The sequence below is a fragment of the Eutrigla gurnardus genome (genome assembly GCF_963514095.1).
Source record: "Eutrigla gurnardus genome assembly, chromosome: 4".
Taxonomy (NCBI): Eukaryota; Metazoa; Chordata; class Actinopteri; order Perciformes; family Triglidae; genus Eutrigla; species Eutrigla gurnardus.
The window spans coordinates 15,889,256-15,902,077 of NC_139918.1; the positions used below are offsets into that span (position 1 = coordinate 15,889,256).

At 42.1% G+C, this 12,822-nt stretch overlaps 1 protein-coding gene across 3 annotated transcripts in view; it reads right to left on the reverse strand.

The window, feature by feature from the left end:
* Positions 1-518: 518 nt before the first annotated feature.
* The window catches only part of LOC311012659 (voltage-dependent R-type calcium channel subunit alpha-1E-like), a 39,001-nt gene continuing 26,697 nt past the window's right edge, over positions 519-12,822 (reverse strand). The window contains exons 22-45 of one of the 3 annotated variants that reach the window (XM_084008243.1): positions 12,679-12,738; positions 12,433-12,539; positions 11,146-11,242; positions 10,888-11,048; positions 9,819-9,956; positions 9,528-9,729; positions 9,276-9,440; positions 8,630-8,740; positions 8,457-8,537; positions 8,095-8,214; positions 7,920-7,985; positions 7,577-7,668; positions 7,276-7,450; positions 7,051-7,178; positions 6,649-6,745; positions 6,173-6,278; positions 5,653-5,760; positions 5,466-5,566; positions 4,879-4,985; positions 4,673-4,772; positions 3,409-3,513; positions 2,876-3,014; positions 2,543-2,706; positions 519-2,310 (exon numbers count right to left, since the gene is read on the reverse strand). In XM_084008243.1, the coding sequence (XP_083864369.1) occupies positions 1,804-2,310; positions 2,543-2,706; positions 2,876-3,014; positions 3,409-3,513; positions 4,673-4,772; positions 4,879-4,985; positions 5,466-5,566; positions 5,653-5,760; positions 6,173-6,278; positions 6,649-6,745; positions 7,051-7,178; positions 7,276-7,450; positions 7,577-7,668; positions 7,920-7,985; positions 8,095-8,214; positions 8,457-8,537; positions 8,630-8,740; positions 9,276-9,440; positions 9,528-9,729; positions 9,819-9,956; positions 10,888-11,048; positions 11,146-11,242; positions 12,433-12,539; positions 12,679-12,738 (3,237 nt within the window). In that variant the 3' untranslated portion in view covers positions 519-1,803. The remainder of the gene's footprint in view (positions 2,311-2,542; positions 2,707-2,875; positions 3,015-3,408; positions 3,514-4,672; positions 4,773-4,878; positions 4,986-5,465; positions 5,567-5,652; positions 5,761-6,172; positions 6,279-6,648; positions 6,746-7,050; positions 7,179-7,275; positions 7,451-7,576; positions 7,669-7,919; positions 7,986-8,094; positions 8,215-8,456; positions 8,538-8,629; positions 8,741-9,275; positions 9,441-9,527; positions 9,730-9,818; positions 9,957-10,887; positions 11,049-11,145; positions 11,243-12,432; positions 12,540-12,678; positions 12,739-12,822) is intronic. The other 2 variants (XM_084008245.1, XM_084008244.1) reach the window with 2 other exon arrangements.

Below are 12,822 nucleotides of genomic sequence, written 5' to 3' on the forward strand. Positions count from 1 at the left end.
GGGTGAACCAGAGGTGTGTAGGACCTTTAAAAAAATGTGTCTCCACAATTACATTTTATAATTTTGTTTTAAAACTCCCATTTCTTGTTTGCTCTGTTGTTGCTTTTCATTTTCATATAAGCTGTAAAAGTACCATCAATCACTTATCATTGAGATTAATTGTAATATGGAAATATATTGTGATCATTAAAGTTTCAGCTTTCAAGGTAGTGGTTGCACTTCCCTCTGTGTGCATCAGTATTGTTAGTGTATAATATATACAGAAGAAGTGTCAGGCAATCAGAAAAATAGGGAGAATATCTACAAAAAAAAATCCATTATCTCACAGAAAATGGTTTTCACAGAAACAGGTGACCAGTTTTAAGTAAATCAAGAATATCTATTTAAATAAATGCATAAACTGTTGATTCCCACTGGTTTCTGAGTGAGCTGTTTTTGCTCAAGGCTTCAGTTCACATGTATCAAGGGTTTTGATGTTTTTCCAGTCTTTAGATAAAAAACACATCCAATAACAGTGCCAACTTGAGGACACCTTTATTTGTATATACAGCTATTGTACACATAAAAACCCACAAAATATTTGCATTCCAGGAATTTATGATACAAATCTCCATGTTTTTGGTTAAGAGAGTTTCACAGAATTAGCCTTCTTCAGGCAAATAAAAACAAAAACACAAATCTTAAAATTAACATTTCCAAAGATTCCTTTACCTTTAAAGCTCATCAGCTTATACTGTTAAGTGTTATTTTTTTCTCTCTAAATATTACAAACGGCATATTTTCTCTGTACATTATTAGTTAATAATAGAGTAATGTTAATTTGTGAAGCAAATGTCATGGGGTGTCTAAAGTGTTTCTACAGTCATCGTCTGCAACGGTTCATACACTAATCACAAGAAAGAAAAAGGTAAAAAAAAAAAATATTAAAGACCATTTTCTTTTCATATCAGTTCATGGTAAAATTACACACCCAACAATTGCTAAACGCTTAATATAACTGTTGGGAAAGTCTCATTTAAAGGGTGTAGACTGGTAAAAAATAAAAGAAACTAGTCTATTTTGAAGGATAATTTTAAATGAGGTTTGTTGGAGGCAGGATTCAACAATAACGATGGTTGAAATAACAAGCATCTTTTCTATGTTATTCTATAAACGTGTTCATATCTCACAACTTATGTTCAATACCAAACTGTGAAATGACGAGGAAAATCAGGCAGTTTTCCCTCTGCACATTCATTCATACTGTAAAAAAATCCAGCATCATTGAGTGTTACTTATTAGTGTCCACATTGTCTGATAAAGTATCGGCTCGTCTCTTCGCCATGGCTTGTTGTATTGATCTGGTGGGATAAATGGCGTTGGTGGGATGATCACAATGTATTTACAAAAACAATTCATTTATAAGAAAATGTAGTTACATATTCACACACCCCACAGATAATTACTGTTAAGAGCAACACTGAATCATTTAGAAACATCTTCAGAAATGAAAATACCTATTGACACAAATGACATAATTTGATCCATTCATTGATTTTCTGCATCCCACAACTATTTGAGATGTATTATTACTTTCTATCATCAAGTACAAGTCAGGAAATAGACCTTATTTAGTGTCCGTGTTCTGTGTGAATTGGCAACTACACATTCAAGAAGTATTGTTCTTTTGTTTTCGTTCGTTTTGGGGTCACATTTGGTTCATGGCCTCGAAGCACTGATGCAAAAAGAGTCATATTAACCTTCACTCTGCACACTGAGTCTCCTAACACATCTCCCTCCTCCCTCACGCTGGGCCTCCTGTCCCTAGCACCTGTCGTCCTCCTCTGTGTCGCTGAGAGGATCACGGCCCGCAACAGAGGTCGTCTGCGCCAAGCGCTTACGAAAGTGTCCGTTGGGGACCTGCCAGCCGGTCCGTAAGCGCGGGCGGGCTGAACTGATGGTGTTTGAGCGTCCCAGGCTGCAGGCCACAGCCGCCTCGAAGGTCAACGTCTCCATGGGGCCGGAGGGGTCGGGGCTGTGGTCACCCTCTTGGGAGGCCAGGAACGGCTCGGAGGGGTAGCGTCGAGGTGGGGACGCGTCTCTGTCCGCCTGGCTCTGCCTCTTGCCTGGGACCCCCTCTTGGGTATCCCAATTGGGCTCGCCCCGTCTCATGGTCTCTGGGCTGCCCTGCTCATCCTCGTCCTCGCCGACGGAGGGGTGTAGCGGGGAGTAGGAGATGTGAGGGTGGGAACGGGTGTGGGATACGGGTCGTCGACCGCTGGGGGTGCTGGACTCCGAGGTGGAGGGCACCGGACTGTCTGAGCTGTTGCCCTGAAGATGAGAATAAAGACAAAATGGAACGAACAATGACTTTATGAATTGTCTTTTTCAGGATATATGGTAACACAAACATGTCCACATTTAAAGGTCCATTCCAGCAAATTTCGCAATGGAGGGGGAGTCTGTTAATTTCCTTTTAATTTGACTTTTAACTGTGTCGTGTCGTTAATTTGAGACTCTGCCATGTTAGTTGTCAGTTAGCTGGACATGTTTTCTCACTCACCTGTTTATCTTGGGGGTGTGCTCTCTCTCCACTAGAGGACCGTGAGGGCTGCAAACTTCTTTCCTCCGAGTTACAACGAGATGCCTCTGGAGAGAGGAGGTGGCAGCGCTCCTTAGACCGGCCACGCGCCCTGTCGCCCTGCTGCCAGTGCTCCGACCGAGAAACTAGAGGGAAGACACAACAAAATGAGTCGGCTACTGTGGGAGGCATTTTGTTCTGCATTTGACCGTTCTTGTGTTTTAACACCTGTGTTCCATGTTTACAAATGGCGAAAAAAAAGGCTTCACGCCGTATGCACACAAGCTGACGTGATAACAAGTGAGCAGGACTCACCGGCTGCCTTGTAGCTTTTGTGACGAGGTCGATACAAAACTCTCTCAGGACTTTTCTCCTCCTGCCAAAGACCGTTGACCCGCTGATCTCCAACCGTGGAGGCTGAACGTTTCATGGAGCCACTCGCGACCTCCGTCTGCTTGTATGTGATAATACACACAGACAAAACACATTAAACATGCTGTAATTACATTTGGATTATTTCGTGCGGATGCAAGTGGACCATTGCAGAGTTTTTGTTTTTTTTAAACATGCATCAGTCAGTGCGACAAAACAGTGCATCCTAAAAGACTAGTTTGGTTTTGTTTCCTCTTTTCACAAGATAAGAGAACTCAAGGTAAAAAGCATCAGCATTCACAGAGCATACCCCACTTTAACAATATTTTGAACCTTAATCAAAGAGCAAAAGAAGCCAAAACTCGGATTTTAACTTCTCAGCATGACATAAGGAACAAGGCACTTTGGCATCGGAGCCCATGCAGCCACTGACGTCCTCCAGATCCAGAATGGGGGCCGTGTCATGGAAGATGTACCTGCGACTCTACAGCCAGACGGGGCATGGAAGAGGCCCGCACACACAGACCCCTGCCTAGTGGAAGCTCCTGTGGGGCTTCAATCCCCCTACTGCACTCGCCCACCTAGGTGAGTACAGAAACAAGAGAGGAGGGCAAGGAGAGACACCAATCAGGTTCGTCCACCACAGGACTGCCCTTTAAAGACGGACATCCGGTGAAGATGAGAGGAGGGCACACAAGCCATTTCATCGCCGAGGGACCATCTATCATAGACATCGCCATCCAATCAGAAGCCATTCCAGCAAGAAACGGACAGATCAACAACTAGCAACAGGAGAACTGTTGAATGGACAATAAACAAAACAGTTCACAGGGAAAGATGGAGTCCATATTTCAGCTTGAAAATTCATTCAGTCATGCACGTTCAGGTCTTATCAGCTACACAAACAGAGCCAGATGACATCTACGTCTAGGGGCCGAACACATTCCTCTGCCCGGACAAGCACTGCGCTTTTTCAGAATCATTTAATATCATTCCTCGAGCAAGCGATGTAGACCAGTAAAACCAGACAGCATAGACACAACAAAACAAGTTTGACAATCTGCCTTTGCTATCCCGACCTCCACAGGGCTAAAAGACGGGAGAAGAGGGCCATGCCACGGAGGAAAGTCACACTTGGAGGAAGTTTATGTTTTTGTGGGGTAAGACACTGGGGTTAGGCACAAGTTCAGAGTTCAGAATGTGATGTTAGACAGTGGTTCCCAACTTGTTAATCTGAGTACACAGCTCGACCCTGACAACTTCTCTTGTCTTGTATAGTCTGGATGTGTGTTAAGGGTGTCAACTGACTGAGTAAGCAATTCTGGAGGAAGATAAGGATATTTGAACTCAACACCCAAACAAATACTGTCCAGTGCCTTTCCCCTGTCCTATGCTCAAGCCCCCCTGTTGCCGAATGGCTGGAAGAGTTTTGTGCGTCTCGGTCCGACCCACTTTGTCTGTTTCCCATTTAGAGAGCCAGGGCTTTTTTGCAGTGCACCACAGAACGAACAGCTAGGGGACTGTGAGGATATATTCACTGTATTTGACAAAAAGCGTATTGAGTTAGAATCACTGACTGCACCTATAAAAGCTTAGCGAAATGAATAACAGGATAAGAACATTTCTACTATTACATTTACTTTTTGAACTCTTAAAATAAATGTAATTTCAGTTAAACCCTACACACAGGTGGACATGCTTGTGGTGTTAATGTAGGCTCACGTTGGTCCTCTTTCTCACCAGATTTTGCTGTTGACTTGCATCAGCGTCGGAGCTTATGGGCTGCAAGAACAGTTCCTGAGGTGAGATGGGGCTCAAAGCCACAAAGCCTCCTCTAGTCCTGCATTGGCACAGAGAGAGAGAGAGAGATGAGAGAGACGTGAACAATCATATAGATATAGACACAAGTCCAAATATGACAAATATGCACACGTGAGCAGACTGACAAGGCTGAGCCAGCGCTGTGGGCCATCATCGGCAGCGTCTGGGTGTTGGACAGAATGTCCTCGGGGAGCGTGGAGGCATCCAGACGCTTGAACATTAAGCTACTCTTCTGAAATGAGAGAACAAAAACAATTCAAACAGGTCAGATGGCTTCATTCCAATTGAATCGTGTTGTTCAGGTGCACTTTCAAGAAGATCACAGAGGGTCGATTCCTCAACACCTGGAAGACAAGACAAGTGACTTCTGCTTATCGCCATACCTCCCTCTGTGTATACGTAGATATGTTTGGTAACAATGGATGCTTAAGAAACCTGATCCTTGTTTTGCTCTGCAATTCCTCCCCTCTTTTTCTTTTTGCCTGTCTTCTACTTTTGATTTATTTATTTTACATCTAGACAGGTTAAGTAATATTGTGGCTAATAATTACGGATTTATTTGTTTCTCCATGTGAGCCCATGTGATAGATTATATGAAACTGTGCTGTGAGGTTGGATGCATTTTTCTTTCTTCTTCTCATGTATTCATGTAGCTCTTTTCTTTGAATATAATTGTAGAACGAGGACGTTGATAACAGCACGCAGAGCTGACCTGAGCTTCGAGTTGTTGCCTGAGCTTCTTGGCTTTGTTCTGTTTGAAGTAGTCCATTATCATCATGGAAGCGTAAATCTTCCCCACCGTCATGTCCGTATCTGTGAGGGCAGACACGCTCCGTTAACTCTTACTGCTCCTTAAAACTGCATTACAACCAGTACTTCCTCCACAGTCAGAGCCAGACCTTTGTTGATGGGTACCAGCAGGTCCAGGTTCTTCTGGGGAAGATAAGGCCAAATGATACTGATCTCTTTTTGTAGTTCACTATCCAGAGCGATACGGTCCTCACCACCTGTAACAAACATCCACATTCAGCCCCTTTGAATAACAAATAGAATCTGTTACAATAATGGTTTTCCTTAAGCTGAACAATCGGTCGATCAATCGCTATTTCATTCATATTGCATCTATTGCATAGAAACCAACATACCCATATGAAAAAAATCCATGCTAAATGCAGTCTTTCACAACTTCACATGTTTGAGTATTTACTTACGAACTATGAGCAAAGTAATTATGAATTAACTAACTACTAACAACTATTCACAACCTACTAACCTTCTCAACTGTGATGACTCGCTGCTTTTGTTTGACAACAAACTGAATATTTCTTCAGCTCGGACAAAACTTCCACTATTGAAGGTCATTTTATAGGCCATATGGATAATCCATGAAAAATCACAGTGATGACATGCGACTCTGACCTCTGGCTATTTTGATGTCTAAAGCTGTGCGGATGAGCGACATCAGGGTGGAGGTGAAGTGGACGGTCATGTCTTCATCCACAGGCATGTTCATCAACACCAGCCGCTTAGAGGGATGAGAGACAGACATTCATTCATTCTTCACCTCACTGTGCACTTCAAGCACAAAAAACCACACAGTTATTAAGTCTCTATACTTTTTCTTAAATTGAATAGTAGTTCCTCTGAGATTCCCACAGTTTTACTCCACACACTGACATGCACATCTGCGTTAGCGTTGTTTGTGGAAACTGTGCTTTAAAGTGAATTAGCTCAATTACTTCCGTAAAATGTTGAGGCAACAACTGGTTGCTGGCTTTAAACATAACAAATTATGTTTTGAATTCAACAATGTCCTCCAGTTTTATTGAGTTTCTTGAGTTTTCATTTTATCTTTCCCTTCTGTGTTTAGAAAAAAGTGCTAACGTTGTCAGTACCTTGTAGGCGATCTTGGCGGGACATTTTTTGCCGAGGCCCAGAGGTGGCGACATGTGTGTTAACATCTCATACATGGCAGTGTAGTGGATACGACCACTTCAGAGTGATCAATAGAAGAAGGTGGAGAGGTTAATGAACAGTGGCATACAACTCAGATCTAATACACATGGAGACAACTAGATCCCCTTTTAAGGTCTTTTTTTAGATATTTTTACAATGTTAACCATGTTTTCTTTTTCTAGCACAGTGAACTGCAGATGCTCTTTTGGACTTGAATTTGAATTTATGCTGAACATAACAGCTCATTGATCTGAAAAATGTGAGCTTTGACGGCCCTCTGCTGGACAAAGATGAATGTTGATCAGGTCTGCTTGAAACGAAATAGCAGTAATAAGTCTCACCATGCCAGACGATCATACTCCCCCCAGATGCGAACAAACTCATCCAGGTGATGGGGACCCAGGATCGAGGAGTCTCGTGTCAGGTACTCAAAGTTATCCATGATCACAGCCACAAATAGATTTAGCATCTAAAACAAAAAAAGACACAAAGAAGAAAAGCACTGCAAAGACAGCAGGGAAACTGGCCAATATGTGAACCGAGCACCATTTTGGTTGAGTCCTGACCAGGAACGAGCTGAAGAAGATGAATGAGACGAAGTAGCAGTAGGCAAAGTCCGTCCCACAGCCTCCCTCGTGGTCCGGAGACGTGGTGAGGGGGGAGATGGAGGAGTCAGGTTCACACTCCTGACCCGACAGACACGAAAGCATGATCTCCTGCCAGGACTCCCCCGTTGCACTCCTGGTGGTTTGAACACAAACAAACACCGAGTTGACATCACATTAAGATCCATTTTCTAGAAAGGAAAGACAATTAAGAGAATTCAAACTAAAGGCATTGAGGTTTTTTTTTTAAAGATATGCCTACCTGAAGAGCAGCATCAGGGCACTGAAAAAGTTCTTAAAATTGTTGTGTTGATTGATGTGACTCTCATCATTCAGCTTGATGTTTCCAAACACCTGCAGAAAACATGATGTTCATTACCAAATGAGCTTCTCTCAAAGCAGATGTCATGTTAAAAAATGTCCAAATAAGACAATATGGTTCAAATGACCTAATGTAATGTAAACAATTAAAAATATAAGAATACACCAGAAAAGCTCATATAAATTACAACACAACCATCTAAAATCCCCAAACTGTACATAGAGTAACTGTAGGTTTGGTGACAGACTGTAATGTTATTTGTGAAATAGTAGAAGAAGGATACCTGCATTCCGATTATGGCGTATATGAAAAAAAGCATAGCAATGAGAAGACAGACATAAGGAAGAGCCTGTGTGAGACAAAAGAGCAGAGACAGTTAATTAAAACTTGTCATAAATAAAAGTCATCTTGCATTAAAAACATCAAGTGATGAGATAAAACACTGTAAAATAACCGACCTTGAAAGATTGTACAAAAGTCCACAGCAGAATACGGATGGTGTAACCCTGCCTCAGCAGCTTGATCAACCTGGCTGCTCTGAAAAGCTTCAAGAAACTCATGTTGATGGTGTTCACTGACTGAATGGTGGGGGAGGGAGAGGGGAAGGGGGGGGGGGGGGGGGGGGGCAGTGGCAGACAGAAGGGAGAGACAGGATGTAAAACACAGATGGTGAAATTCATCACATCATGACTTAAATTGTGACTGGAGGCAGGGATCGCAGCACATAAGTGATAATAATATCAGTATAAATAAAATAATATTTTATTGTGTGTCTTTTCAAGGGTCACAACATTGTGAAAATGTCTTGGCAGTATCTTACCTGTAAATCCACAACTATCTCAGAGATGCTGCCAAGAACAGTGATGAAATCAAAAATATTCCAAGTATCTCGAAAGTAGTTCTGCGGCAAAAGAAAAGGTTTGAAGTAGTTTGACAAAAGACATAAACGTGTTTAAACAGCTTCTGTCTTTCATTGATCCCTCACATACTCACCACCAAACCAAATGCCATAATCTTGAGTATACACTCCAGGGAGAAGAGGACGGTGAAGGCCGTGTTGAGGTGTTTAAGGACCATGTCGTAGGCTGTCGGGGCCGAGTGGTACTGAAGGAAAAGAGACGTTTTATTTACGTACACTTTAAGTTCTAAACGATGCATTTGGATGTTTCAACCCATACATCTTGTATCCTTCATAATACTGACAATCATTTTCTGAGAAATATCAGAACTTTAGAATCCATAACAGTTCATTTCAGTATGAAAATCCTTTGCAGAGGCTTAAAAACTTGTTTCAAATTCTTGAGATTGGTAATCACTGTGAAAATTTCACTGCCTGTATTTTTGTCACTGACTGTATTATTTTCATCAATGTTTAATTATTGTCATATGGTTTGGTCATATAGCAATTTAAAGAGTAAAATAATGCAGTAATTGACACTTTAAGATTTGTTTTGGAAATACGTTTTGCAAGGAAAACCTTGATGACAAAAAAATGAACAAAAATAAACTGTAAAATTGTGTGAATTTTGTTGGTTCTTTTATTGAGATGTTTTGTCTCAATTCTCAAATGTGGTTTCTATAAATGTAACAACAAAACCGGTCGTTTTTCTAAACAGTAGTTCAAGACAGACTTCCTTACCTTCATCATGAGGACCACGGTGTTGAGGGCGATCATGACGAGTACCGTGTTCTCAAAAGAGGGCGATGCCACAAAGTGCCACAGTCGGTACTGGAAGGTCTGTCTGTTCTGGGGCATGTAACGAGTCATCGGCTTGGCGCTGATGGCGAAGTCGATGCAAGCCCTCTGACGCGACAGAAACGTAGGAAAACAGACGTGAATGTGCGAACGTAACCGTGCGTGAGTCTGCATGTGCGTTTAATCCCAACACACCTCATTCTTCTCCAGGCTGCACTCCTGGATCATCTTGTCGCCCTGCTCCTGGAAGGTGATGATGATAAGAGCCACGAAGATGTTGACGAAGAAGAACGGGAACACCACAAAGTAGACCACGTAGAAAACGGACATCTCCATGCGGTTCCCCCGACTCGGCCCCATGCTCTCCTCCGTCACGTCGGTGGAGTGCTGCAGGACCCTGGGAGCAAAGATGGGAGAAGAGACGGGTCATTTGTCTTTCTAGACTTTAATTACTTACCCTTTAATTACAAGAAAAAGTCCCCTTACTGAGGCCATCCCTCTCCAGTTGAGACGGTGAAAAGTGTGAGGAGGGCCCAGCAGACGTTGTCGTAGTGAAACTCGTGTCTCTTCCACTCTCTCCTCTTCACCTCCTTCTTGTCTCTGCTGTAGTCGATGTAGTAGCCTCTGTGGGGGGCAGAGCAGCCGGAGGCCATGGTTTCACTTCATTCACTCATTAAACACACATTAAACCGGCAAAGCTTTTGATAACTGGTGAGTCTGGGGAACTGATCACTGATCTGAGGGTCCAGTATATAAAGACTGAGGAGGTATTTTGAGCCCTTTGTGTTCAGACTTTTCCATTGCTCTCTAAGATCAGAAATGTTAAATTTGTTAAATTTGATGTATGCTAACTCCTTGTCACAAAGTTCTATAGAGCAGACATGTCCTTTTTGAGGGAGTTGTTTAATATTGTAACTTTATCTTCGTTAATTGAGGTGATTTGGGTTTTATTTGTAGCTGACGCTGGTGACATTGGTATTTTTGGCCTGGGTTTCCCTGAAGTTGACTTTAAGAATGCAAGAAATAGTCCGTCACATAACCCGTGTGAAACCACAACGTGCTGATTATAAGCTTTGGTTTTCGTGCGGAACATGTAAATGAGCGAGCTTCAGTCGGCGGCAGGCAAATTGTGTTACCGTTGGACAGAACCAGGCTTGCTGTTCCCCAGTCTTCGTGCCAAGCTAGTCTTGCATAGCCAGACATCTCTGTGAGCACTGTGTCAGCGCTATAAGGAAAGTCTGGCAACAAATTATTTTAACCATTCCAAAGTCAGTGTAAACTGTCAAAAATTCTAAATGTAATGTTTAGTAGTTTTAATTATATATAAGAAGCTTCTTAGGGCCCGAGTTAAGAAGTAAAACAGATCATAATTACCTCCCTCTGGTTTATATTGCTGTGAAAATATCTCCCTCAAACTGTATTTTATTTTATTTTATTTGTTTCTTGCCAAAAATAACGAAATTTTACAGTTGACCTTCCGCCAAGACTTTGTAATCGTTGTAATGAGCTTGAACGCACCATCTTCCACCACTGGCTTGGACACAAATGCACTTACTGGCATTCCTTCTCTGAATTCATGGAGCTGTCGGTGCAGTAGAAGAACTTCCCCTTGAAGAGCTGCACGGCAATGACAGCAAAGATGAACATGAAGAGCTGGTACACGATGAGGATGTTGAAGACGTTCTTCAGAGATGTGACCACACAGTCGAAAACAGCCTGCGGGAGAAGAAAGACACCAGGGACGACAAAGCCAGCACACTTTGTCAAAGATCTGGGAAATAACACCAAATAGTGTTTGCAGATGTTATCATACCTTGAGTTTAGGAAGCCTCTTGATGGTTTTCAGAGGCCGCAGAACCCTCAATACTCTGAGGGACTTTATCGTCTTGATGTCTCTGCCTTTGTTGTTTCTGTTGACGTTGAAATGCAGAAATGAGGAACCCAGCTGTGCACTCAAGCTAGTGACAAAGACACATGGCACCGACACATTCAAAACGGTGGGAAAGGAAAACAGGAAAAGCACAATGGCAACACAAGTGCATATCAAAATCACAATGAAACACAGAACTTCACCTCGAGTGTGTTTGTATGGAGCCCAGCGGGTGTTGCAGGTAAAGGTTTTGATCATTTGTGCAAGTTGTACCCTTGAATTAATCATCAGTGAAAAGAAATCAATAATAAATCCACCCTCATTTCCAATTTTTGTCCTCCATCAAATTAGGATACTAGTATTAAGTAATTACAGGTCAGAAGCACTGATCTCACAAAAGTGAATTGACTCTGTCAAGGTCATAGTATTAAATGACAATATTCATTCTGTTTGTACTGTGAACCAAGATACATGGATACATTTTTCCAGTTGATCAAATATTGGATTTTTTAAAAAATCAATCACGAAACACATAATTACTAAGAGGGCAGAAATGATTTATTATTGTGCCTAGTTTATCAAATGCGTTACCGCTGATACACGACGGACTCTGCAGTTTGGTGAGATTTGGAAGAACAACAACAAAAAAACGAAATACAAAAAGGAAAAATCACACACATGAAGATACGAAAAGAAATGTATGAGAAGCTTGTGGGAGACATTTAGTGTGAATGAAATTTTTACCCCATCACATTCCTGGTAGCCCCAACAGTGACAAAATCCACAGGAACAACAGAGAAAAATTAAGGCATAAAGAGAGATACACCGTGAGCTTAGCTCAGAGGATCACAGCTATATTCACAACAGAGAAATTAACATACAATACAATCCTCTACAGTACAACAAAAGGCACAGCAGGTTTAGTAAGTTATCTGGGACAGTCGTGCTGGGAACGGCGACAAAAAGAAATGGGAGGCTCTTTAGCATCTCTTGTGTTTACCCCCACATTACACAGAAATCTCTTCCGTTTGTTTCAGGACCACAGTGGCAGTTTAACTACGAGGCATGCCTCCACATTTGCAGTTTCTGAGCTGAAGAAAAAACACTTTTTCTGAAGGTGCAAAAGGTGTCTTTGAGGGAAGGTCGTTTATAACAATACTGTACGCTCAGAACATGATTCGCTGTAGTGACTCAATCATTAGTCATCGGCGGGCAGCACTAGTGACTCACGTTAGAGCGAAGGCAATCAGAGCTCCCACCACCACAATGAAGTCCAGGATGTTCCACATGTCTCGGAAATAGGAGCCATCGTGCAGAATGAGGCCCTGGTCTATCATCTGGAGGACAAACACACCCACAGGTAGCGTGACCGGATTATACACCGGAAAACACCTCTGACTACATCAGGGTAACTTCAATTCTTAAAGTGAGACTGGAGTCATCAAAGCGTGGCGAAGATGTGTTTCAGTTAACTACCTTGATGATCATTTCAAAGGTGAACACTCCCGTGAAGACGTAATCAAAATAACGGAGCACCTGGATCATTTACAAACATAAAAAAATACAAGTTATTATTAAGAAAGTCTGACTGGCAACCAACAATTTGTGTTTGTGTGTGTT